Genomic DNA, 26,703 nt, shown 5'->3' on the forward strand with positions numbered 1-26,703 from the left:
CCCGTTACCCTCATTCTGTTTTTTTTTTTCCCCCAAAGTCCTCCGGTAACCTATTAAGATACTAACTTTTTTCTACTTCGAGGGGATTTAGCTCGCAGAAGCCCAGAAACCAATGACCACCACATACTGCCTGCCTTAGAGAAGGCTTCCAATACAATTTGTGTTGAATGAATGAAATGTTTTTGTGTGCACTTGATTTCACTTCTGTGTCCTGATTATGCTTTGTGGTATCACTCTTCTGTAGGTCCAACGTCATCTACTTTATTATGTCCCTCAGAACTCTGCTGCTAGGATGTGTGGATGAGCAGTGCCTGCTGGACGAGATGAAATTCAGTTAACGTAATTTGCACAAACATACTGATATCAGAATTGAATTTGTATATAGTTTTCTTTGCGTGGTGTCTGCTGCTCACAGATCTCCTTGTTTCACTCTTTCAAAGTTGCCCCTAACTCTGGTTTGCTCCCCATTTTCCAGACGTGCTCTTCACACTTAATGCTTTCGCGACTCCTAAGCAGTAACTTGGAAGGTCCCGCTGGATTTTTTTTTTTCCTTAAGAGTTTACATCCGTAGGCAAGTCCTGAAATTTTCTAAACCTCAGTTTCCTCATGCTTAAAATGAGAACAAGAGGATCCAGCGCCGAGTTGCCTGTGATAAAGGAGATTGTGCACGTCCTTGTGCATTTCCAATCTCAGCTCTCTCGTGCACCATCTGTGTGGTCTTGTGTGAGTCCCTTCCTATTCAGGCTCTGATTCCTCTTTTGTGAGCTGTGGCAAGGGGAGAAATTCTGCAGTGCATGGGTTCAGTCTAAGGTCATTGTGTCCCAGCTGGGCTTGCAGCCTGGCTATGTGCCCTCAGGCCCTTCTGGGTCTCCCTAGGCCAGCCTCGGCTTTCTTAGCTAGGAAGTGAGCATATTAATGGCATCTGACTAAGGATCAGTGATGCTTATCCAGGAGAGGTGTTGGCTGCCAAGGACTAACACATTCTAGTTCTCTTATAGTGGAGATGGGTGACAGCCTTACAGATGGTCAGCAGCTGTTAAGATCTCCTGGCCCCTGCTTATCTAGCAACTTTTCTAGAATTTGGCTCTCCATATAGCTTGCCTGTGGCGCAACTCAAGCTATTTCCATTTACCCAAAAGCAAATCTTAGTGTTTGCATTTGGAGTGATTTGGGTTCAATTGTAGCGGGAACATATACATGATTCATGCTTTGTTTGGAGACTCCTGGCAGGTCCCCCACTGTGGAGCTGCCGATGGGAGAGTGTATCTCCTTTTCTAGGTGGCAGAAGTGGGAATCAAATCTGGGTCTCTGTCACTTGAGAGCTGAATGGGGAAGATATTCTGCCTCTTGTCAGAATCTTCGTGTTTCTCCTTCAAATCTACAAGCAGTTCTGGTCATGGACATCAGAGTAGGTTGTAAAGGCACTAACTAGCCGGGCTTTTGCAAAAGAAAACTGTCCTCACTCTGATGCCTCATAATGGTTACCGGGCTGCCCATACCGGAATTGTAGTTTTGGACAATGACCAGTACTTGATATATAAATTCTTATATGTTTTGGGGGCTCTCTTTTGCTTTTATGATATTACGGCAAAGTGAAATATGTTGGGGCACCTGACTGGCTCATGGGATGGATCGTGGGACTCTTGATCTTGGCCTTCTGAGTTCGAGGCCCACATTGGGTGTAGATTGCTTAAAGAGAAAATCTTTCAAAAACAAAACCAAAAACAAACCAACAAACCACCCAAAGTGAAATATGCAACTTCTGGGTCAATCTTTGAAAGTTTAAATCCTCCCTTCTTTAGGTCTTTATCACTTGCTAACTTGGGTAATCTTAAGCATCAGATCATACTGTCCCACAAATATGCACTGTAACTTCAAATAATCAAGTTGTGCCAAGTACTCATTTTAACAAATGAGCTACAGCCTGTACGTCCTATCTTAGTTGGTGGCACAAACTTGACCTACTCAGCTCCAAACTTGAGACTTTGTGACTCTTCTCATTCCACTTCAACCTCATCTTGCTGACTTAACCTCCAATGCGTTTCTGATCCTGTCTCTGCCTCTTTGTCCTTGTCCATTGGCCTAGTGCATCTTCATTTCTTTCCTATTTAAAAGGTCATCTAGGGTGCCTGGGTGGCTCAGTTGGTTAAGCGACTGCCTTCAGCTCAGGTCATGATCCTGGAGTCCCGGGATCGAGTCCCACATCGGGCTCCCTGCTCAGCGGGGAGTCTGCTTCTCCCTCTGACCCTCTTCCCTCTTGTGCTCTCTGTCTCTCACTCTCTCTCTCTCTCAAATAAATAAAATCTTAAAAAAAAAAAAAGGTCATCTAAGTGGTTTTCCTGCCTCTTGGTCCTAAAACTCTCAAATCAATCCTAAAATTAAAACGGACCCTTCTTGGCTTAGAACCTTTCGATTGCTCCCAATTTTAACTTTTTTCTTCTCAATTTTAACTTCTTAGTGGGTCCCATCCACACCTCCAAAATCCCCCCAAAGAGTCATACTAGAGTTCCTTAAACTTGAAATGTTACTCATGTCTTGGCCCTTTGTTGTTCAGACGCCTGGAATCCCGTTCCACACAGAAACTGGGAAGGCTCAAACCTCTCTAACAACTCTCCCTCCCACAGGCAGGTTGATCTCCTCTCTTTGCCCTAAATTTTGTCATTATTTGCTTACATCTGTTTCTCCTAAAAGACACTTAAGTCTCTGATGGCAAGGAAGTGGCTCATTCTTTCTTGGTCTCCGTCATTTGATAATGTTTGCTGAATTAACAGATAGAAGAACACGTTACTGATGCACTTGTCTGAACATGTTCGGGTTGTTCACTCACAAACATATATAGGATCTTTCGTTACCTGGTGTAAATGATTATAAAAAACTAGCACGGACAGGGTGCTTATTACTATATGCCAGGAACACGTATTAACCCACAGGGTTGTAAATGGTCACAACCCTACGAAGTAGGCACAAATATGATTTACAGTTTACAGGTGAGGGAAAACTGAAGCCCAGAGGTTAAGTGATTTACTCAGAGTCAAACATCTAAGAGTGGCACAGGACCCAGGGTCAGTTCCACCTGAACCTGAGCTGAACCGCTACGTGGGGGTTGTTACACGGAGTAGGAATTCGAACGACAGTATGCGACATACCCCACGGCGGGTAGGGCTCTTTGCTTTGCTCACTGCTGTTCTTTCGCGCTCAGAATAGGATGCCCTGGACATGCTGAGCGCTGAACCCAGTTCGGCCAGAAGCCTAGCCCGGCAATTGAGAGAGGCCAAAACCCTCGTCCACTGCTCCAGCTCTGAATCCACGCCGCTGCCCTCGTGCGTTCCCCCAGGTTCCTGCTTCTCTTCCCGGGAATGGGCTGCCGCCTGTCGGTACCGCCCGCTTCCTCCCATTCCTTTTCCCCATCCGGCTAAGTCATCGCCGGTTCCAAGCGGCTTTCCCTGGCTAGCGCGGTGGACATCCTCTGCGATTGACTGCATTTTCCCTAACCCCGTCTGTCTGCTGGACTGCTGGGCTCTCCCAGGACCGCGGCTGGGCTTATTTATTCATCCTTCCGTCCCGTGGACGTTGGCCGAGCCCTCCACAAGGCGGACGCATCGGCGTCCGCGGACCCCTGCCCCCCCCCACCTGTGGCTTCCCCGCATCCGTTCTCTCCTCCCCCGGGAAAGCTTTGCGGGCCGACGTTCTCCTCTCTGCGGGTGGTGCGACTCTCAAGTTCTACGGGTTTCGCGTCCTCCCAGCGAGCCATCTTTCGTGAGGGGCAAGCACACCGGCCCCGATGACTGTCCGAGAAACGTGCCCTCCTGCAGCCCGAAGCGGGCGACCCCGCCAGACCCGCTGCGCGTTCCGCACCCCCGTGGGGAGCGACACCACTCCGGCCGGGGCACGGGAACCTTCCCCCGCCCCCGCCGCGCCCCCGGCCGGCCCCCGCCCCTGCGCAGCGCCCGACCTCCGCCCCGGCGCCCGCCCCGCCGCGAGCCCGGCCGCCGCGCCGCCGCCTCACAATGGCCGGGCGCCGCCTCACCGCGCGCAGGGATCCCGGCCACGCGCGCTCCCCGCCCCCACCCGCCGCCTGCCCGGGCCCGGGCCTTCGCCCACCCGCCACGTTACCGTCGCGGCGCCCCTGGCACGGGGGAGAGAGAGGCACAGCCAGCCGCTCTGGTCGCGACCCCACCGTCGGTCGGACGGGGGCGCCGGGCGGTCGCCGCGCAGGGACTACTTTCCCTCCCGCGGAGGGACTACTTCGCGGAGGCATCGGCGTGGCGGCGCGCACGGCATGGCGGCGGCGGCGGCGCGCCAGAGGTAGAGGGACGCCGGCCCGCTCAGGCCTCGGCGCGGCCTACACGCTTCGCTCGCCCGCTCCCGCCCCGCGCCCCGCGCCCGGCCATGGCGGAGCCCTCGCCCGCCCGACGCCCGGTGCCCCTCATCGAGTCGGGTAAGACGCGCCGTCCGCGCCCTCCCCGCCCTCCCCGCGGCGCCCCCAGCCCGGCCCCGGCCCCCTCCCCGCCGCCGCGCCCGCTCTTGACCCGACTCCCCGTCTTCCCGCAGAGCTGTACTTCCTCATCGCCCGGTACCTATCGGCCGGCCCGTGTCGGAGAGCCGCCCAGGTGAGTGCGGGCCCCGCGGGCGGCGGCGGGGGCCTCCGCGTCCCGGCCCCGGCCCCGCCGCCGCCGCCTGGGTCGCGGGTGGAGGGCGCCGGGTGGACCGGGGTGCCCCCCGCCCTGCTAACTGCGCGTCTCGTCGGCTGCAGGTGCTGGTGCAGGAGCTGGAGCAGTACCAGGTCTGTGCTTCGTGGCGCCCGCCGCGCGCCCGCCCCGCCGCGCCCCCTCCGCGCCCCCCTCCCCACCGTGCCGGGGCCGCTCGCCCAGCTCCCCACCCCAGCCCGCCCCGCCGCCCCCCGCCCGGCCCCGCGCGGTGGTCACTCGTGTGCGTCTCGTGCCTTTGCAGTTGCTGCCGAAGAGGTTGGACTGGGAGGGCAACGAGCACAACAGGAGCTACGAGGAGTTGGTGAGATTTTTGACATTTCCATCCCCGTGTGTCCGAGCACCCGCTCCCCGCCCCCTGGTCGGGGCTCCTGCTTGCGGGGCGAAGCGGCCGAGCGCTGCTCGGGGGCGACCCCGGGAGAGCGGGACTCCCTCGGCAGGTTTTGTTTTGTTTTGGGGCGGCCAGGTTTGTTTTGGGAGGAAACGGCCCAGGGGGGTGGCTGGCGGGAGGTGGGGGCGACCCTGCGCCGCGGTTTGCGGTGGGGTGGGTCCCCAGGTGCGGCTGCCTATGGTGAGAGCCGGGGGCGCGCGTGCGCGCGGGCGGGGGGGGGGGGGGAGGCGCCAGCCACTCAGCAAGCTGCTCTCGTCCTTCTGTTTTCGTACCCGACTTGTAACTCGACCTCTGATTGGTGTTCTCTCTTTTGCCCCGCCCAGCTCCTCTAACCACTTGTTCCCTAGGAATAGAATCGGTGGTGCCTGAAAGGTGGAGAAATGTTCTCTTTAGCGATGTTTTCTTTCCCCCCAGCAGCGCCATAAAAATCTTGCCGTTGTGACAGTATGCTACTCCTCCAGTACTTTTGCTTCTCGAAACTGTATAATACTTGTTGAGTGCCTTAGAGAACTTATTTGGATGAATTTTTGTGTTGACCTTGCTGTACGTAACTTAACGTAGGCCCTAACTGTGCCGTTTCTCCGTTTAGAGCACCATTAGCGTAGATTATGCTTCTCTCTTCAGTGCACCTTGCCAACTTTTTGAGTTGCTCTCACAATATAGAATTAGGTCTTGCCCACTGGTTCGTCGTATGAGATAAAACAATCTTTAGGAAAATATTTTTGCCGACTTGTGTATTAGGAGAAAGGATTTCGTTAGTTGCCAGGCTGTATCAGCATCTTGTATGAGCAAAACAGTGAGGACAAAACAGAGACTCCTGAGTGATCTATTACCACAGTTCTAATACTTGTGATAGAACTTGGTAGTAGGATACGATCACTTCTTGGATTAAACAAAAGGACAAAAAGTAAACGGGGATTTGTCGTCTGTATACGAACAGTTAAGTATTACTGACAAAGGCTGGAGAAAGGATTTTATTTCAGTCATCAGTTGTAATATTTACTGATGCAGAGTTTTTTGAAGCAAAAACTTAAAAGTGAATAGTATTTCCAAGAAAGTTCTAAAAATTCTGCATCATGACAGAATTGAATATGTTATTTTGATATTTAAGTCTAGGAAACGTTTAAAGGACTACTTGTTTTACACCTTCTGGTGAGAGAAAATGGTGTTATCAGGGAAGCAGAAGAGCATTATTGACAGTGCAGTTGTGCTGTGGAAGAGATAACTGTGTAAATTTTGAGATGCTGTAACTACTGGAAAACTTTTTAAGTATTACATTTTTGGCTTCTCTGTTAGAATCGCTTAAAATCCTACTTAAAATTCTGCTTAGAATTACCCCAGATCTCTGTGATGCATTCCTGTGGTGTGGCTGTGAGCCAGGTCATCTCTCCTCACCTGCTCGTGGGCTCTGGTGGATATCGTCTTTGTCCTTTGCCTTTCCCTGCCTCTACCCTCTCCTAGCTCTTAAGTGACAGAGGATGAGCTTCCTTTTTTTTTTTTTTTTTAAAGATTTTATTTATTTATTTGACAGAGAGAGCGAGAGCAGGAACACAAGCAGGGGGAGTGGGAGAGGGCGAAGCAGGCAGGCTTCCTGCCGAGCAGGGAGCCTAATGCGGAGCTCAATCCCAGGATCCTGGGATATGACCTGAGCTGAAGGCAGACCCTTAACGACCGAGCCTCCCAGGCTGAGCATCTTGTATCCAGGAGAGTTATTTTTTGTCAGAGTACGTGAGTAGCTTCTAGTTCTTCAAACCAAGCCCGCTTTTCTTTCTATTAAGCAGTATTTCAGATATACGCAAATCAGAATAATGAAATGAACCCCGTTGCCAATTTGCTATCTTTACTTCGGGTTCTATTTGAAGTTTTTTTTTTTATGAATTACCAGTGGAAATCTTCAAACAGAAAAGTAAGAGTAATGAACCATCCACTAGGTACTTCTTATCAGCCTCAGTGATTAGCAAAGAATGTTGCATCTGTTAGCTCCCTCCCCTAGGCTGTATTGTTTTAAAGCAAATTCCAGACATTCCTTTATTTTATTGGTTAATATGCTGAAGTATTTTAAAGTAAATCTAGACATTATATTTCCTTTCTCAATTCTGCTGAGTGCATCTCGAAAAAATTGAAGGACTGTTTCTTAGACCATCACAGTGCCAGTGTCTGTCACACTTATGATCCAAAGAATAATATTCTTTGATAGTATTTATGTGGGTTTCTTTATATATTTAGACCATATTCGGATTTCCTCTTGTTCCTTGGATTTCTTTTTATATTTAGTTAGAATTGGGTTTTAGGCAAGGTCCATGTGTTGTACTGAAATTATTTTCCATCTCTCTTTTTTTTTTTTATCTTCCATAGTTTTTTCTCCTGTGCCATTGATTTCCCGAAGAGGCTTGAGTTGGTCTGTAAAGTGTTTCACCTTCGGGTTTTGTCTGATAGTTTCCTTATGCTGTTTCCTTGTGCTGTTAAATTTACTCCTTTTTCTCAGGAGTTCTCATTCTTGGATCAGAGCTCTCTGGGAAGCTTTATAAAATCTGAATACTCAGGCCATGTCTCAACACCAGTTAAATCAGAATTACTGTGTTGGGACTGGACGTTGGTAGTTTTTGAAACCTTTCAGGTGAGTCCAGAGTCACTGCTTACAAAGTTACAGTTTATCTAAGACTTGGGACCATGTTGTCACTCCAACCTGTACTTTGGAAGCCAGAGTATTTTTGCTATTTCTTGAAAGAATTGAGACTACTTATCTGCAGTAGCAGTTGGGCCTGTGAATTCGTAAAATGTAATTGGGGTATTCATGATTTATAGGTGGTGAACATGAAAGAGGAAGAAGGAAATAGAGCTATGGAATGGGGTACAGGAGTGAGGAAGGACCTAATTTGTAAAGAAGGAGCATGTTTAAATAAGGCAAACGTGATTCAAGAGACTTACTAATTGAGTAACATGCAATTTTGTAGGTCACCGTCTTCCTTAACCAGTAAATAAAATCAGGAAATCCTTACATTGGAGCCTGTTGTTAGAGAATTTATTGTCACTATGCTTTTTCTTTCAAATAATGTATAATAGGCCTTTAAGGAAAACACTTAAAGTTATTTGTATTGAAATACAAAGTTTAGGGGCGCCTGGGTGGCTCAGTCTTTAGGTGTCTGCCTTCAGCTCAGGTCATGATCCCAGGGTTCTGGGATTGAGCCCCGCATTGGGCTCCCTGCTCGGCGGGAGGCCTGCTTGTGTTCCAACCTCTCTTGCTGTGTCTCTCTCTGTCAAATAAATAAATAAAATCTTAAAAAAAAAAAAAAACAAAGTTTATTTGTTGTACGTAGTCATTTTTCTTAAATCTTTAAATTCCGTTATAAATCTTACAGTGATTCTAGAAATATTAATTTTTATTTTATTTTTTACTGACGTTTAATTTGTAATGAGAATTTAATCTTAAGATATTTAACATCACTTAATTGTCTTAATTAAATTTCTTTGAGCATTTCACAGTGATACAAATATATGATTATTTCAGCCACCTCAGGATTGCAAACTTTGTCAAATCTAAGTTTCATCTTTCTAAAAGTTAACACTTGTAAATATTTTAAATTTATTGTAATAAATTACTCTTTTTACTCTACCAAATATAAAAATAGTTCAGTCATTACAAAACCTTATTATTACCATTTGGTTATTACTATTATTACTATCTGGTTACTACTAACCAAAGTAGTTGCAGAATAATTTGCACAAATGTATCAATACATTTTTCTATTTCTCATCTCTTACTTGTCCATCTCCCTCAGTTATGAATTAACTCCCCAAACCAAGGAGGAGAGCAATATTACCACTGTGAGCTCCCTACTGGATTAAGGAATTAAGTTATGGTAGATTATAAACCAAGATTTAGAATTTGGGTGCACTGTTAGACTCTACTTGAGGGTTGAGTTGAGCCTTTTTTATAGCAAGGCTACTTATTTACCTATTTCAAACAAAAACAACTTTGTATTGGGTAATCGTATTGCAACTGACTCCACTATTTTATTTTCATTGTGGGATACTGACGCAGCTTATCTCTTTCCTGTCTGAATTCTGCATTTCCTTTGTAGTTGACTGTAGAGGTGTATCGTTCTGTAGGCATTTCATTGATAATTTGGGACCACTAAATGATCATGGCAGTGTGATGACAAGTTACAGTCCAGCAATATAGCGGTATAGAAATTATAAACTTGGATTTTTGTGCCATGTATTTGGGCTGTAATCCTGATTTGTGCTGCTTTCTAGATGTTCTAATCTCTACCTGAGTGAGTTTCTTGATGTTTGTAACAAAGATAATAGTAATTTTTTAAGATTTTATTCATTTGAGAGAGAGAGAGCATGAGCAGGGGGAGAGGGAGAAGCAAGACTCCCCAATGAGCCGGGAGCCCGATGTAGGGCTCGATCCCAGGACCTGGAGATCATGACCTAAGCCGAAGGCAGATGCTTAAACATCTGAGCCACCCAGGCACCCCAAAGATAATAGTAATTGTATCAAAGCATTGTTGTAAACATGGGGAAAAAAATGGCTTACGATGCCGGGCATGCAGTAATAATCAGCACTTACAAGTAACGATGTTGGTAGGATGACAAGGCCTAATTGGGTAGACTTTCCCTTTGCTTAATTTATATTTGTAGGGTCTAAATGAGATAACAAAATACAGTCTCTTTTGGCTCTTATGTCTGAATGAATGATACCTGGTATTTACCCATTTATCGGTGAACGTGTTGTGGGCTGGGGAACTTATGGTGCCTTCTAGCTAGGTGCTGAATAATGGTAGTGGTGTTGTTATCGATGAGTCCCTTAGCCCTGACTGTGCTACCGTATTTGGGTAAGCTCTCCATGCCACGTAGGGCTTGAACTGCGTATCCTGAGATCGAGAGCGTGCTCTGCCCTGCTGTGAAAGAGGATAGTTATTAATTACTTTGTTTTCAGAGGCTCACCTGATCATAACAGTTATTTGCATCTAAGGGACAAAAGTCACATGAAATTTTTTCCTTTCACATTGTCTAAATCCTTACAGATTTTTGCCATTTGGCTCTATTGGTGTCTGAGAAGGATTGTTACAACCTCCATCCATTATAGAGTTGTCTTTTTTCTTTCTCCAGTTCTTTCTTTATGTTGGTGGGTACGTACAAATTCATAATTGTTAACTTCCTATTGAATTAACTTTTTTTAAGAAGACTTTTTTAGAGTAGTTTTAGGTTCATAGCAAAATTGAGCACTGTCCCCTGTAAGTGCACAGCCTCCCTCGTTTTCCGCATTCCCCGGAATGGTACCTTTGCTGCAGTCGATGAACCTCTGTTGACCCGTCATATTCACCCAAGTCCATAGTTTACATTAGGGTTCTCTTAACATTTACAGTGGGTACTCTTGGTGGTGTGCATTTTGTGGGTTTAGACAAATGACACATACCCATTAATACAATATCATACAGATACTGCCCCCAAATCCTCTGTGCTATGCCTAATTATCCTTCCCTCCCTCCTAACCACTGATTTTTACTGTTCCCATAGTTTTACCTTTTCCAGAATTTGACCTTTTTTTTTTAAATTAGGAAATGTTCTCTCTTTCTCTCATAATAGCTTCTTACCTCAAAGTCTGACTTGGCCTTAGTACAGCCAGCCCTGCTTTCTCTCTGTTAGTGATGGCATAGTGCATCTTTTTCTGTCCTTTTACTTTTAGTAAAGCAGACATTTTCCCGTGTTCTCATTTTCTAAGTATGTCTCCTGTAAACAGCATATAGTTTTATTATTCAGTCTTCTACTTGGAGGCTTTAGTTATAATGTAAGTAATTAATACAATTAAATAAAATTGTGTTAAGCCTACCAGGTATCTTTCTTATATGTTCCCATCTCTTTATTTCTCTTCTCTTTTGGATTAATTGTTACACTATTTATTGCTTTTTAGGTATATATCCTTTTATTATTTTAGCGGTTACCCTAGAGGTTACAATATGTGTTGACCATTTTACGTGAGTTATTTTACCACCTCCCAAGTAAATGAGATTAAAACTGTTAATTCTTACCCTCCTGTCCTTTGGGCTATTTCATATTTTACTTTTACATATGTTATAAATTTTTCCAGGTGTTACTGCTGTTGTTTTAAAGTTAATACTCATTTGCTTACCCACCGTCTACCTTTTCTGGTATTTTCAGTTCTTTCCTATCTTCCCATGTATCTTATCTGTGATTATTTTTCTTCAGTCTGGACAACTTACTCCATTACTTATTTTAATGAAGTTTTGTTGGCAATGGCTTTGGTTTTCCTTTTTCTTATTTATTTTTGGTTTGAAACATTTTTGTTTTGTCTTTGTTTTTAAAAGTTGTTTTAAAGGTGAAATTCCGGTTGGTGCTTTTTTTTTCTCCTTCCCTTTCAGCACATTAATAGTGAAAAATTGGCAGTCTTACTATTTCTCCTTTCAAGATAATGCTTTTTTTCTTTTTTGGCTGCTTTTTAAGATTTTCATTTTGTTTTTGATTTTTAGTAGTTTTACTGTGATGTACCATAGTTGTTATCTGTTGCTGCATGACAGGGTACCCCAAAACTTAGTGGCTTAAAACAACGCGGATTTAATATTAATTATTCCAGAATTTATGTAAATTAGAAGTCCAGGCACAGCTGAGCTGAGTCATCTCAGTCTTCATCAAGGTTACAGTCCAGGTGTTGGCCAGCTCTGGGGTTTCAACTGGAGACTTGATTGTAGGTAAGGTAAGGTAAGGGTCTGTTTCCAAGCTCACCCGGTTTTTGCCAGATCAGTTCTTGGGTTGTTGGACTCAGAAGTCTCAGTTCTAGTTGTCTGTTGGCTGTCCTCAGTTCCTTGCCACTTGTCTATCCAACGGGGCAGCTTGCATCATCAAAAGGTGAAAGCTGACGAGGAAATAATAATCTGCTAGTAAGACAGAAGTCACAATAATGGAAGTGGTATCCCTCAGTGTTGAGTGTATTCTTTTGGTTAGAAGTAACTTACTCAAGGGGAAGGGATTTGGGATTTCACAAGGTAGTTAGTACCAGGAGGTGGGGATCATTGGAGGCCACGTCAGAAGTTTCCTACTACATGCACTTTAGATTTCTTTGCATTTACTGTGCTTGAGGTTGTTCAAACTTCTTGAATCTGTGTGATATCAAATTGTCTAATGTGTAATTAAATTCCTAAAGGGAAAGAATAAGAATGGTGCAGAAGAAATATTTTGAAGAGATAATGGCTGAGCATTTTCAACATCTGGGCCTTCTCTGGGTTCACTGTTGACTACTCCCTCTCTTGATCAGGGGTCGCGTTTGGCTTTGTGTATCCCATCATCTTTTGAAGTATGCTGGGCAAAGAGTAGAGGTTGAGGTAATACAGTTAGTCCCAGTAAAGGATGCACCCTTTTACTCTCAAGTTCTTTTTTTTTTTTTTTTTTTTAAGATTTTATTTGTTAGCGTGGGCGAGAGAGAGTGAGCAAGGGTACAAGCAGGGGGAGCTGCAGGCAGAGGGAGAAGCAGGCTCCCTGCTGAGCAAGGAGCCTGATGCGGGATTTGATCCCAGGGCACTGGGATCATGACCTGAGCCGAAGGCAGATGCTTAACCGACTGAGCCACCCAGGTGTCCCTACTCTCAAGTTCTTAATGTGAGAGGCTGGGTGCATCTAATTCGTGTCCTATCTGGTTGTCTCTGGGTTCTGTTGCAGCTATAGGTACATTTGGTTCATCAGTAGCTTCACATAGTTTAAGGATTGGATCAGGATTTTCTCTTCCAGCAGAGTTTGGGGTTCGGGCACTGGTGAGATTTCTGAGCGAGCGAGTGACCGATCTATTTTTTTAAGTAGGCTCCACATTCAGCATGGAGCCCAACACGGGGTCTGAACTCCCGGAGACGTCTATATTTTATAGCCAGGTTGCTAGCCTCCCAAACCTTGAAAGAGCTTGCTCTGTTTTATAGTCCAGTTGCCAGCTTTTGGGTTGCTGAGATCTCTTTGCCCAAATGGAATTTGGGCCCTTGGCTTTCTACTCTATTTTCCTATCCCTAGCTTTCAGAGGGCCTCTGGAGTGCACTTGGTGTGGACTGGGTCTTCCCCAGCTGCTCTGCATCCTGTTTTCGGCCCTTTGCAGTTGGTGAAGGCCCGTGGGGAGAATTGGGGTGGTGGAGACACTCTTTTTTTTTTTTCTTAAAGATTTTATTTATTTATTTGACAGAGACACACCGAGAGAGGGAACACAAGCAGGGGGAGTGGGAGAGGGAGAAGCAGGCTTCCCGCCGAGCAGGGAGCCCGACGCGGGGCTCGATCCTAGGACCCTGGGATCATGACCTGAGTCGAAGGCAGACACTCAACGACTGAGCCACACAGGTGGCGCCCCTGCTGTAGACACTCTTGACTGAGGGCCCTCAGCATTCTCATCAGGCCTCAGACATGCCAGCCCACAGATGTTTGTGAAGTTTAAAAGTTTGGCAGGTTTTTCCTTATTCTCATCTGTGCTCAGTTTGTCCTGCCTCTCTGCTAGGGATGAAAGCAGCTGTGAATCTTTTTCTGGTCACACAAGGGCTCACCAGTTTCTGGGGCGTAGTTGATGTCAACTTGTTTTCTCAGCTCTGTGATGGGTTTAAAAATTATTTCCTTTTTTTTTTTTTAAAGATTTTATTTTATTTATTTGACAGAGAGAGACGCAGCAAGAGAGGGAACACAAGCAGGGGGAGCGGGAGAGGGAGAAGCAGGCTTCCCGCAGAGCAGGGAGCCCGATGCGGGGCTCGACCCCAGGACCCCGGGATCATGACCCGAGCCGAAGGCAGATGCTTAATGACTGAGCCACCCAGGTGCCCCTAAAAATTATTTTCAAGCTAGACCAATCTGTTCTCATTGTTAACGTGAGGGCAGTAGCCTCACACATTATCTCCTTTTAATAGTTGAAATAAATGACTACTTTCAACTTAACAAAATTACGTGGGACATGTAACTGTCTGCAGTCCTCTGTGGGTACACTTAATTGTCCTTCCTGGCACATAGTCGGCTCTCACTGTTCATTGAAAGAATCAATATGGGTGGCCTAATGCTTAGTATATTTTCCTGTTGAGAACCAGCCATCACCAGTTTGGTTATTAAATGATTTTCTTTTTCTATGATCTTTGATTTCTTAAAATCTGTCTGAGACATGGACTTTATTTGTAGGTCAGAGCAGTGTTCAGCACTGGAATGGCTGTGAGATACATGGAAGTTGTACATCCCTTTTTTAAGTTCGTTAGACCATTTTAGTAGGAAGGTACAAAATAGCGTCTTTGAGTCATATTGACTATTATGTAGAAATGCGAAAGTGGCATTTTGAACACAAAACTTTTGTGTTACAGTTAAGTAATACCATAGCAGCGCAGGATGAATTATGTGTGCAGTGTTTAGAATTTGGCCGAGACTTTGACTTTGCTTATTATTTGTAATGGGGTAGGTGAATGAGATTTGGATGGGAGACTCTTAACTGCTTAGAAAAAATTCTCTGTGTTGGTTTTAATCAGTTTGCATGTATTTGGCTTTAAAAACTTCTAGGGGCCACTTTGGCTCTAAACCTCTTCAGATACTCCTTGATTATCTTGTTACGTGCCATTTTTATTAGTATGCAGTATAGCCAATTGCAAGGATCCAGTGATGCTGGAGCGTTGTGAACTAGACAGCCAGGGTTCTTATTTTTAGCTTTGCCTTTTCTTAGCTCTTTGCTTCTGGGCAAGTTATTTCATGCCCGTGCCTGTGTTTTCTCATCTGTAAAATGCAGATGAGTAGTTTGGGGATATAGTAAGTTAGTCTATGTGAAGTACTTAGAAAGTGTCAGGTAGAAATCACTGTGTACATGTTAGCTATTACCATTAATGTAGTGAAGAGTTAAAATAGTCAAAACCTTAAAAGCCTTAGAAGTGTGCCTTGTACATTGTTAAGTGTGCATTATTACCTGTTCTTTTTGCAAATGTGGAATCTGAAGTCTTAGAAAGTACCTTGTCCAAGGTCCCATAACTAGTTAGGTAGGGCCAACTAGTACTTTTAACCACACTGCCTGAGGGTCAGGAGAGTCTACTACACCCCCTTACTCTAGTTTCTGTTCAAGTTAAACTATCACTGGTATATTTCAGGCTGGATTCCACACTGAGAAACTTTTGCTGGAGAAAGACCTTGTGGTAGAGCCTCAGTTTAAAGCCTTACATTTTGCCTATATTAAATTTTGCCCATATTTATTTATTTATTTATTTTTAAAAAGATTTTTATTTATTTATTTATTTATTTGAGAGAGCGACAATGAGAAATGGAAAGAGCACATGAGAGCAGAGAGGGTCAGAGGGAGAAGCAGACTCCCTGCGGAGCAGGGAGCCTGATGCGGGACTTGATCCCAGGACTCCAGGATCATGACCTGAGCCGAAGGCAGTCGCTTAACCGACTGAGCCACCCAGGCGCCCCAAATTTTGCCCATATTTATATGTAAATGTTTGAGGATCTTGGTAGTGGTCTTTCTGTGGGGGGGGGGGTAACTGAAAAGTGATGTAATTAATTAGTTCATTAGTCTTTTCTCTGTAATCTGACCAAAAAGTGTCCTAATATTAAATAAAAATTGCTGTTTATTGTAGAATATTTAGAAAATGCAAAAGCAAAGAAAAAATAGAAAATCATGAGAGCGAGAGGTGTTTCTTTTTCTTTATATACGCTAACAGAAATAGGATCTTTTTTTGAGAGCGCGTGAGAGCGTGAAGGGGGGAGGGGCAGAAGGAGAGGGAGAAGCAGGCTCCTCACTGAGCAGGGAGACCAGCCTGCCGCCCGACGCTGACGCTTGATCCTGGGACCTGGGATCATGACCTGAGCCAAACGCAGATGCTTCACTGACTGAGCCACCCGGGGGCCCCCAAAATAGGATCTTTAAAAAGATCCTATTTTGTGAATTCCTTTCCATTTCTCTAGAAAATTTTATCTAACCTTTTGTTTGTTGGACATTTGGTTCGTTTCTAGTTTTTTTTTCTGTTAGTGATTCTATGGATACCAAAGTAAGATCTGTGTATCTGTGCATTTATTTACATCTTCTATAATTGTCATTTATCATAAATTTCTAGAAAGTTAACCATTCAGTAAAATGGTTTGTGTTTTTTTTTAAAAGTTTGTTTATTTATATGTAAATAATGAGCTCTGCACCCAAGGTGGGGTAGGAACTCATGACTCCCGAGACCTAGAGTCCCATGCTCTTCTGACTGAGCCAGCCAGGTGCCCCTCAGTAGCTAATGTTTGAGTCATTTTTTGCCAAGTACTGCACAAAAGTTAAGAGCTTTTAACCTGTATAATCTCACTTTCAGCAATCCTATTACCTTGTCTGTATTGTGATTTCCTGTTTGAGATAAAGCTGAAAGGGATAAGTAACCTCAGTGAGGTTATATTCCTAGGGGGCAGATCCAGCTGCAAGCCCACTTTGTGTGATACTCATTCATGAATGTGTGACGCATTTATTCAGTAAGTGAAAGCCTGTTGTATTCAAGGTTCCAGGGAGACCAGTGTGGATGAGATGGACAAGGCTCCTGGTTTCCTGGGGCTTTACACCCTAGGGGTAACCAGAAGTAGCAGGCAAGTTACTGCAATACAAATTCACATTTGTATGGTGATGGGGATTGGGAAGGGGGGGTGGGGAGGGACAGCTTTTGTCCATGGGGTGACATTTGTCTTGAAGGATGAAGAAGGAAAGTGAAGCCATGAGAGGATCAGAGGGAAGAGTAGTTGCCATCAGTCTTAAAAACCTGCATAGCTCTTGGCCGCATCTACTGCAAGAATGAAGACCATTGTCAGCAATCAGACTGTCGACATTTCAGAAGTCAACATCGCTCTGAATGACACAGTGTTACTCTGAAGGGCCCCAGAGGAACCCTGAAAAGGGACTTCAGTCACATTAATGTAGAACTCATTCTCCTTGGAAGAAAAAGAAGAGGCCCTGAGTTGACAGATGGTGGGAGCTAGAACGGAACTGACTACTGTCCGCGCTTGTAGTCATGTACACAAGGAGATCAAGGGTGTTACACGGGCCTTCTGTTACAAGATGAGGTCTGTGTATGCTCCCTTCCCCATCAGCGTTGTTATTCAGGAGCATAGTTCTCTTGTTGAAATCTGAAATTTCTTGAGTGAAAAATATATCTACAGGGTGTGAATGAGGCCAGGTATTGCTTGTTAGGTATCTCAAGCCCAGAAAGATGAGTTAATTCTTGAAGGAAATGACATTGAACTTGTATCAAACTCAGTTGCTTCGATTTAGCACAACCAGTAAAAACAAGGATATCAGAAAATTTTTGGATGGTAACTATGTTTCTGAAAAAGGAACAGTTCAGCAGGCTGATGAATAAGATTTAAGTTGTCTGGTTATAGAAACAGCAAGATGCCAGATGATTTTTCAGACTTAATTTGTGATATTTTAAAGATGTAATAAAAGCTGTACTGATTGGGGGCTTTTTCTTAAACCAATCATCCTTTCCACCTATTTGGCAATTAAACCATTGCAGAAGTAAAAAAACAAAGACAGAAAACCCTGCATAACCTCTGACCCAGCAGTTACATGCTTAAGACTTGTTTTTTTAAGGAAGTTTGTTTTGTGCCTGTTGATAATTCATCTTTTCTGAATTGCCTTTTTATATCTCTTACTTGCTTTTCTGCTGCTGTCTTCCCATTTTGTAAGAATTCTTCATCTCTCTAGGTTCCTTTAGTCGGCCACATGTTCTAGGTTCCTGTCCAGGCCTGCAGGGTGCTTTTAGTTTTGTTGGGAGCTTTTTTTTTTTTGGAGCTTTTGTTTTTATGGAGGTTTAAGAGTTTTACTTTGGTTACATCTGTTAATCTTTATTTTGTCTTCAGGGTTCTCCTTAAAGCCCTTCTGCACTCTAAAAATTAATATTATAAAAGGCGGTATTATGTGTCTATTCATCGTTACTATTTTCCAGTCCATATGTAGTTCCTTTGTCATGTCTTTATGTTCATTTGATTTGAGCGTATGGTTGGTGTGAGGTATGAATCTAGCCTTTTCTAAACTGTCAGTTTGCAAGGACCATTTGAGTCGTCTTTCTCTTCAGGGACTGTGGTCATTGTCATGTACCACATTTTTGCTGACTTCTTCTCTGTTCCTGTAACATTCTATACTATGTTAGTGATGAGATTTTATAATACATTTCTTACTAAAATGGTTTATCAAATTCCCTTTGCTCAGCATTTTAGCTCAGAAAGAAGGTGATCCTTAAATATACAGTGTTATGTTTTCAGCCAATTAGGAAGGAGTTGGTTCTGAACTATCCCTTGAACCAGTAGCTGTGCAGCTATGGATCCTTTCTGGCTCGTTACTCATTTGGGGACTAATATTTCTATTCCGAATGATTTAATTGTATTTACTTAAGTATTCATACATTTCAGGACTCTGCAGCAGAACCTAGAATCTACATCAAGTGCAGGGCTTTTATTTGACTTTTTGTAAGCTCTTGTTTTGTTTGTATTGAGTTTTATGAATTTGCTTTAAAGACATAGCTAAAATGAATAGGTTTTATTTCTCTTGGTCTTTTAGAATATGGCAGACTTCTTTTTTTTTAATTTTTTATTTTAATCACCATACATTACATCATTAGTTTTTGATGTAGTGTTCCATGATTCATTGTTTGTGTATAACACCCAGTGCTCCATGCAGAACGTGCCCTCTTTAATACCCATCACCAGGCTAACCCATCCCTCCACCCCCTCCCCTCTAGAACCCTCAGTTTGTTTTTCAGAGTCCATCGTCTCTCATGGTTCGTCTCCCCCTCCGATTTCCCCCCTTCAGTCTTCCCCTCCTGCTCTCTTCTTCTTCTTCTTCTTTTTTTTTTTTTTTAACATAGATTGTATTATTTGTTTCAGAGGTACAGGTCTGTGATTCAACAGTCTTGCACAATTCACAGCGCTCACCATAGCACATACCCTCCCCGATGTCTATCACCCAGCCAACCCATCCCTCCCACCCCCTACCACTCCAGCAACCCTCAGTTTGTTTCCTGAGATTAAGAATTCCTCATATCATGAGGTCATATGTTACATGTCTTTCTCTGATTAACTTATTTCGCTTAGCATAACACTCTCCAGTTCTATCCACGTCGTTGCAAATGCCAAGATCTCATTCCTTTTGTTGGCTGCATAATATTCCATCGTATATATGTACCACATCTTCTTTATCTATTCATCTGTCGATGGACATCTTGGCTCTTTCCACAGTTTGGCTGTTGTGGACATTGCTGCTATAAACTTCGGGGTGCACATACCCCTTCAGATCCCTGCATTTGTATCTTTGTGGTAAATACCCAGTAGTGCAATTGATGGATCGTAGGGTAGCTCTATTTTCAACTTTTTGAAGAACCTCCATACTGTTTTCCAGAGTGGCTGCACCAGCTTGCATTCCCACCAACAGTGTAGGAGGGTTCCCCTTTCTCCACATCCCCGCCAACATCTGTCGTTTCCTGACTTGTTAATTTTAGCCATTCTGACTGGTGTGAGGTGGTATCTCACTGAGGTTTTGATTTGGATTTCCCTGATGCCGAGTGATGTTGAGCACTTTTTCATGTGTCTGTTGGCCATGTGGATGTCTTCTTTGGAAAAATGTCTGTTCATGTCTTTTGCCCTAGAATATGGCAGACTTCTTGATGAAATGATAAACTAAGTCTGGCTAGAAGATGTTTTGCATTAATATTGAAAACTCTGATCCTTAACTCTGTTCATGTGGCTGGAATTGTTCTTTGGTGCTTCACTATTTCACGGCTTCTCTGGGCTGTCGCATACTCATACATTTTGAAATGTCCTGTCTCTTCTGCTTTAATACATCTTGTGAAATATTAAAAAAAAAAAAAAGGGTTGACTTTTTGGGGCATATTTGTCTCTTCATTAAGTTTCATGTAGGACCCAGGCTTTAATTAGTCTTCACACAGGTTTATTTTAATTATGTTCTGTTTAGAAAGTTCAGTTACTTTCATATGTTACAACAGAATAATCTCAAGTATAGTGGTTTCTTTTCAGAAGTCAGTTGATTTATGGATAAAGCCCCTGAATATTTTGCCTTTTGTATTTTATTTCTTTCAGATGATATTACTCCCTATTGTGATGGTCAGTCAGAGCTCCCTATCAAGAATATCAGAACTCTTAGATTTTCTTCTTCTGAATAATTTGTAATTTGGAAAAGCTTTAATAGTCTAGAAATAGGGCTTGCTGTTTTGCTAAGTAAGGGAAGAAGAAAATGATATTAATAGGTTACACAGAATTACTAACTAAGGGTATGTCCTCATTTGGTATTGGCTGAAGCATTAATAGCATTTTCCAGGCAAGCCTCACTTTACGGGATGGCTGGTGGATGAGTTTGCTGCAGATTTTCAGATTGGTGGGCAGTGCTGATAGGATTGGTGTGATTGCATAGCACGTGATAGTAGGCTTATGGGATGCTTTACTTAAAAGCAGTGGCCTAAATAACAAAGTTACAATGATATCTTGTAAGTCTGTAGGTGGAATTGATGCACTGATTTAATGGTGTCATTAAGGCCTTAGTCTCTGTTTTTTTGATTGGGCAGTTGACATTTTGGCTTTTTTCTCCTCAAACTCTTAGTTTTCATGTTTGCTCTCATATCCTAGAAATGATGGGAGGGAAGGGTTCTTTTATTAGGGAGGAGAATTTTTCAGGAACATTGCGCTGCCTCAGAAAGTTTCTTCTCCGTTTCATTGGGCAGGACTACATAGGAGGGTCCTGCTGAAGTGGGGGAGATAGTGGCTGTAGGGTGAGCAAACCCGGTCCACTCCGGGAAGCTAAAACTAGTTGTCTTTCCTGAATTAAAATCAGTGCTTTTGAGTGAAGGATCTTTATGCCAAAACTAGATCATTTCTCTGCCTGCGTCCTTTTTTTTTTTTTTTTTTAAGATTTTCTTTATTTGTCAGAAACAGAGAGAGAGGGAACACAAGCCGGGGGAGTGGGAGAGGGAGAAGTGGGCTCCCTGCTGAGCAGGGAGCCCGATGCGGGACTCGATTCCAGGACCTTGGGATCATGACCTGAGCCGAAGGCAGACGCTTAACGACTGAGCCACCCAGGCATCCCTGCCTGCGTCCTTTTGTATAACCTGAGGGTTAAGGTCTTTTCCCCTTTTACATCTATAGCAATATTTATCTTGCTACTGACTACTAAACTTGCATTTCTTTATAAAGCTTAGAAACGAGGCCAAGAACTTCTGTGGCATCAGAGGCTGAGGGGAATTTCTTAAGGAAGACATCAATTTTTTTTATTCTGTATCAAAGGCTATGCTGTCACTTCTTGTTTCATTGTGGTGCTGTATGCCCATTGTGTAGGAGTTGCGATATGACGTGGTACTTATGTGTTTTCCCTTGTAAGGTTTCTAGATGTAGTTTAATCGAGGGAAAGCTAGCTAATAGTCAGATAGGAACATATTAAAGATATTAAACATTCATTCTAGATCCTGATTAGATTATAGTATCCCAGACTTTACAGAAAAAGCTACTTTCTCCCATAACTTTCCAGTTAGACAGGTTATCTAGACCCTACTACCACTTTGTTGTATAGTTGCTACCCTGGGCTTGAAGAGGCTCGTGCTCACAGCAGTATTTAGTGATAGTGAGAGTAACATAGTGATCCTAGGAGTATGGCTGATAAACTTTCTGAGAGTGACTGTGGCTACAAAAAATAAGATGGTAGAGAGACTGGCTATTTGATGTTGGAAGGAATTTAGTTCTGGCCTCATTCCTGAGGATGTTGTATAATTGCCTTACTCATTGAAGTCGCTGGTAGAGACTATTACCAGTCTGTGTAGGACTTGAAAATAGTGAAGGAACATTATTGTATTGATTTGGTCAATATGATACTAAATAATCCAGAACCATTTTCTGTTTTAAAAAAATATTTGAGAGTGAGAGCGCGTGCACACACGAGCAAGGGGAGGGGCAGAGGGAGAGGGAAGGAATCTCCGTGCTGAGTGTGGAGCCCAACGCTTAGTGTGGAGCCCAGCGTGGGGCTGGATCTCATGACCCTGAGATCTTGACCTGAGCTGAAGTCAAGAGTTGGCTAATGTTTAACTGACTGAGCTGCCCAGGTTTGTTTTTGTTTTTTAAGATTTTCTCTTTAAGCAAGCTCTACACCCAGTGTGAGGCTCACACTCAACCATTTTCTGTTCATCATTTTCGTTGCCTGTATTGGGACTAGAACCACCATACTTTCCATTAATACCTTGTTTTATACATAAATAGGTTAGCAAACCTCCTCCCCCTCCATCTTTGATGATTGTGCTAGAATCCTCAGAAATGCAATGAATCTGTAATTCTTTTATGGGATTACAGCTGCTGCGTGGAATTGATGTTCCTGCGACACCTGGACTTCGTCTAAGTACACGTGCCTATGTTGAAGCCTCCTATTATTTTAATCAGTTTTATTGCTTCTTCAACTCAGGCAGTGAGTGTAATCTAGAACGTTTCCCTTCTAGATCATTTAAGAGATAAAATAAGACCATGTTTAGCACTAGGAGGCACTCTGTTAAAAGTTTTCTGCCCGTACCTTTTCTGTTAGAGAAGTTGTTTCTAGCCATGTCTGTTATAGCTCATCTTTAAGAACTAGTCTCCACTCAGGAGACAGGCTTGGTTGTGTAACCTCAAAACTTAAAGCCAATTATATAAGTTATCTATCCACCTGGAGAGTAGAAATCTTAAAACTATTAGAGTGATTTTCTGCCTTATAGAAGCCATATTGCCATTGCCCAAAGTCATCTTACCTTTCTTAAGCTTTTTAGATGTATTATTTAGGTTGGTCAGTGTGAGTACTTCAGTGGGGGTTTTGTTTTCAGATTTGCATTACTGACAAGTTCTTAGATCTGTGATTTTCTTGGCCCTGTTGGAATTACTTTCTAGTTCCTTCTATCTCTCCCCTCCCATGATGAGCTCATTATCTACAACAGTTTTTGGACTTTCACATGCTGACACTTTGAAGCGCAGAGTGCTAATTCGTATTAAGAAACGATGTTTACCTGAGCTTTGATAGGCCTTTGGAGTGTTGCTGTGGGATATCTGTCAGGGTAGGAAACAGAAGTCAGGTTGAGAAGTTGAAGATACTTTATTTAGCCTCTTCTGTCACCAGGGCTTATGAACAAATATTTTAAATATTCTGTTTACTTGAGAGAAAAAGAGACAGAGAGTGGGGGAAATGGGAGGGGGAGAGGGAGAGGGAGAGAATCTCAACCGGACTCCATGCCGAGCATAGAATCCTATGTGGGGCTCCATCTCATGACCCTGAGATCATGACCTGAGCTGAAATCAAGAGTTGGACACTCAGCTTTTATATGCGGGAAGCGTCGGGTTTAGGCTATTTGATTAAGGAAGCTGAACTAATTGTTCCGATGGATGATAGAAAACATGACATGATAATCAAGAAATTAAGGTGTTATGGGTGAAGTCCTGTTTGTTTAGAATCCTGTGGTGCACTGCCAAAAGGTGATCTTAAATCTCAACAGCTTGGGTATTGAGTGGCAAATAGTGTTCTGGAAACTATCAGCGAGGTGTTTTCAATATAGGTCTGAATGTTTTTGCCTAACTATGGCGTTGAAGTAGAGAATAAGTGAGCACTTCCTTGCTTGCTATAATTAAAACGCTTGATTCATCTGGGGGAAAAAAAAAGTTGGACACTCAACTGACTGAGTGACCTGGGTGCCCCACAACAACTTTATATTGAATCCAGGCTTATTTTATATTTGAATTAATGCATAAGAACCAAAAGTGAGATCTTGAGGTATGTTTCAGATTTTCTTTGGAGCAGGGTTTCTCAGGGAGCTTGAAAAAGTGTGTGGGGCACTGTTGGTGTCAGAGTCGCATGGGGATTAGTAGGCATTGGTGGAACGGAGCCAGGGGCACCGTATGTCCTGCACCTACAGACAGTTCTGTACAGTGATGTTTTTTGTCTTTCCTCAAATGTTGGTAACGTCACCATTGAGAAACCTCATCTCATGATTGAGAAACCTTAATGCAGCATTAAAGTGTGACGTACATTCAAATCAGGTAACATTAGGCATCTTCATGAGTTAAACCTAACACAGTACCTTTTGTGTTTTTAAGTTTTTGAAGTATATATGACCTAAAATAAACTGCATGCATATTTATAAAGGTTCAGGTTGATGAATTTGGATGTGTGTTAATAACTGATGAACCCATCACAGTGAAGATAGTGAACATTTCTATCACACCCCAAAATTTCTTCTTCCCCTCTGAAATCTCTCCTGCTTTTCTTTTCTCCCTGCTTCCAGCTACCTCTGATCTGCTTTCTGTCATTATATATTAGTGTGCATTTTCTAGAGTTTATGTAAATAAAATCATATAGGGTGTACTCTTTTTCTGGGTTCTTTCAGCATAATTATTTTGAGACTTCATCCATCTCATTGTGTGTTATTAATTCATTTAAAATGTTTTTAAAATTTAAATTCAATTTAACCTATAGTATATTATTAGTTTCAGAGGTAGAGTTCATTGATTCATCAGTGGCATATAACACCCAGTGCTCATTCCATCAAGTGCCCTCCTTTAATGCCCATCACCCAGTTACCCCATCCCCCCACCCACCTCCCGTCCAGCAGCCCTCAGTTTATTTCCTAGTTTAGCATCTCTTATGGCCTCCCTCTCTGTTTTGGTCTTAATTTTATTTTTCCTTCTCTTCCCCTATGTTCATCTGTTTCTTAAATTCTACATATGAGTGAGATCAAATGGTATTTTTCCTTCTCTAACTGACTATTTCACTTAGCATAATACCCTATAGTTCCATCCATTTTGTTGCAAATGGCAAGATTTCATTCTTTTTGATAACTTTTTGATAACTGAGTAATATTCCATTTACTCCTGGGCCATAAGTTTTTGTTTCTTCGTTTTCTTCTGGAGTATCTTTTTCTTCTGTGCAGCCTCCTCTTCTGGTTTAGGAACAATCTGGTCTTCTTCAGTAAGGATTGCTCAGTGTGCCAGGAAGAGCTCTTGTGTGGATTAATCTGACCATGAGCCCCGTAAGTTCTACACTGCACCTTGGGGGCTTGTTCACCTGGATGTACTCAATGACCGGAGAATCTACATCTAAACCCTTAAGTTCAGCATTACTCTGCATTGTTAAGCGTGTGCAGTAAAAATTCAGCACTCTTTTTGGGCCATGACTGAGTGACCTGGGTGCCCCACAACAACTTTATATTGAATCCAGGCTTATTTTATATTTGAATTAATGCATAAGAACCAAAAGTGAGATCTTGAGGTATGTTTCAGATTTTCTTTGGAGCAGGGTTTCTCAGGGAGTTTGAAAAAGTGTGTGGGGCACTGTTGGTGCAGCCCCACTGTTTGGCCTGGGCACACCTACCACCTCCACCATTGTAGCAAGGCAATGGCACACACGGCTTCTGCAAAGTGACATCCTTCAGATACTTAGTGGCTTTTCAGATAAGTGTACCCTTGATGGCCTGGGCAGTTTCATGTGTGTTCTTAAAGTAAACACGAAGATTTGAACTTTGTGGTTTGCATGATTTTGTAGGGTTTTCTGTCTGGGTCAAGTGAACAGCGAGCCATTTTCAGAGATCACCTCAATCTGCTTCAGGGAATAGCACCTAACTGTTTTCCAAAGTGGTTGTACTGTCTTATATTCCCACCAGCAGTTTCTCCATGTTCTTGTCAATCTTGGTCTGGCCAGTACTTTTAATTTTAGCCATTCTAACGGGTGTGTAGTAATATCTCATGGTTTTAATTTGTGTTTCATCAGTTACCAGTGAACGATGTTGAGCATCTTTTTGTCCGTTTGTGTGTGTGTGTGTGTGTGTGTGTGTGTGTGTGTGTGTGAGACATGTCTGTTCAAATCTTTTGTCTTTTTAAAAATTAGATTTTTTTATAATTGAATTTTGAGAGTTTTTTATATTCTAGATACAAGTCCTTTATCAGAGATATGCTTTGCAGACATTTTTTTTCAGTCTGTGGGTTGTCTTTTCATGCTCTGAACAGTGCCTTTTGAAAAACCAGAAGCTGTTAGTTTTGATGAAATCTAGTTTATCGGCTGGTTTTTGTGTGGATTGTACTTTTGTTGTCATTAGAGATCTTTAACCCCAGGTCATAAAGATTTTCTCCAGTGATTTCTGTGATAAGTTTTTCAGTTCTGAATTATGCATTTTTTTAATTTTATTTTTTTAAGATTTTATTTATTTATTTGACAGAGGGAGACACAGCGAGAGAGGGAACACAAGCAGGGGGAGTGGGAGAGGGAGGAGCAGGCTTCCCACCGAGCAGGGAGCCTGATGTGGGGCTCGATCCCAGCACCCTGGGATCATGACCTGAGCTGAAGGCAGACACTTAACGACTGAGCCAACCAGGCGGCCCTCTAGATTATGCATTTAGATCTGTGATCTGTCTTGAGATAATTTTTGTTTATGGTATGATGTATGGATCAAAGCTAATTAAAAAATTTTTTTTTGGCAAATGGATATCCAGTTGTTCCAGCTCTGTTTGTTGAAAAGATTATTTTTTGTTCTTTGTGCTTTTGTCAAAAATCAGTTGTCCTCATATGATTCCTGAAATCAAGTATTATTTTTATACCTCAACTTTGTTTTTTTTTTTTTTTTTTAAAGCTGC

General features: G+C 43.1%; 1 protein-coding gene across 1 annotated transcript in view; it reads left to right on the plus strand.

The window, feature by feature from the left end:
• Positions 1-4,177: 4,177 nt before the first annotated feature.
• Positions 4,178-26,703, plus strand: part of BRWD1 (bromodomain and WD repeat domain containing 1) — a 111,653-nt gene continuing 89,127 nt past the window's right edge. Inside the window, exons 1-4 of the mRNA XM_028095609.2 lie at positions 4,178-4,438; positions 4,552-4,610; positions 4,754-4,783; positions 4,951-5,010. Coding sequence (XP_027951410.1) covers positions 4,390-4,438; positions 4,552-4,610; positions 4,754-4,783; positions 4,951-5,010 — 198 coding nt within the window. The 5' untranslated portion in view covers positions 4,178-4,389. The remainder of the gene's footprint in view (positions 4,439-4,551; positions 4,611-4,753; positions 4,784-4,950; positions 5,011-26,703) is intronic.

Source organism: Eumetopias jubatus, unplaced genomic scaffold (assembly GCF_037043125.1).
Source record: "Eumetopias jubatus isolate StellerSeaLion01/CBP00866 unplaced genomic scaffold, mEumJub1_p1.0 scaffold_1, whole genome shotgun sequence".
Taxonomy (NCBI): Eukaryota; Metazoa; Chordata; class Mammalia; order Carnivora; family Otariidae; genus Eumetopias; species Eumetopias jubatus.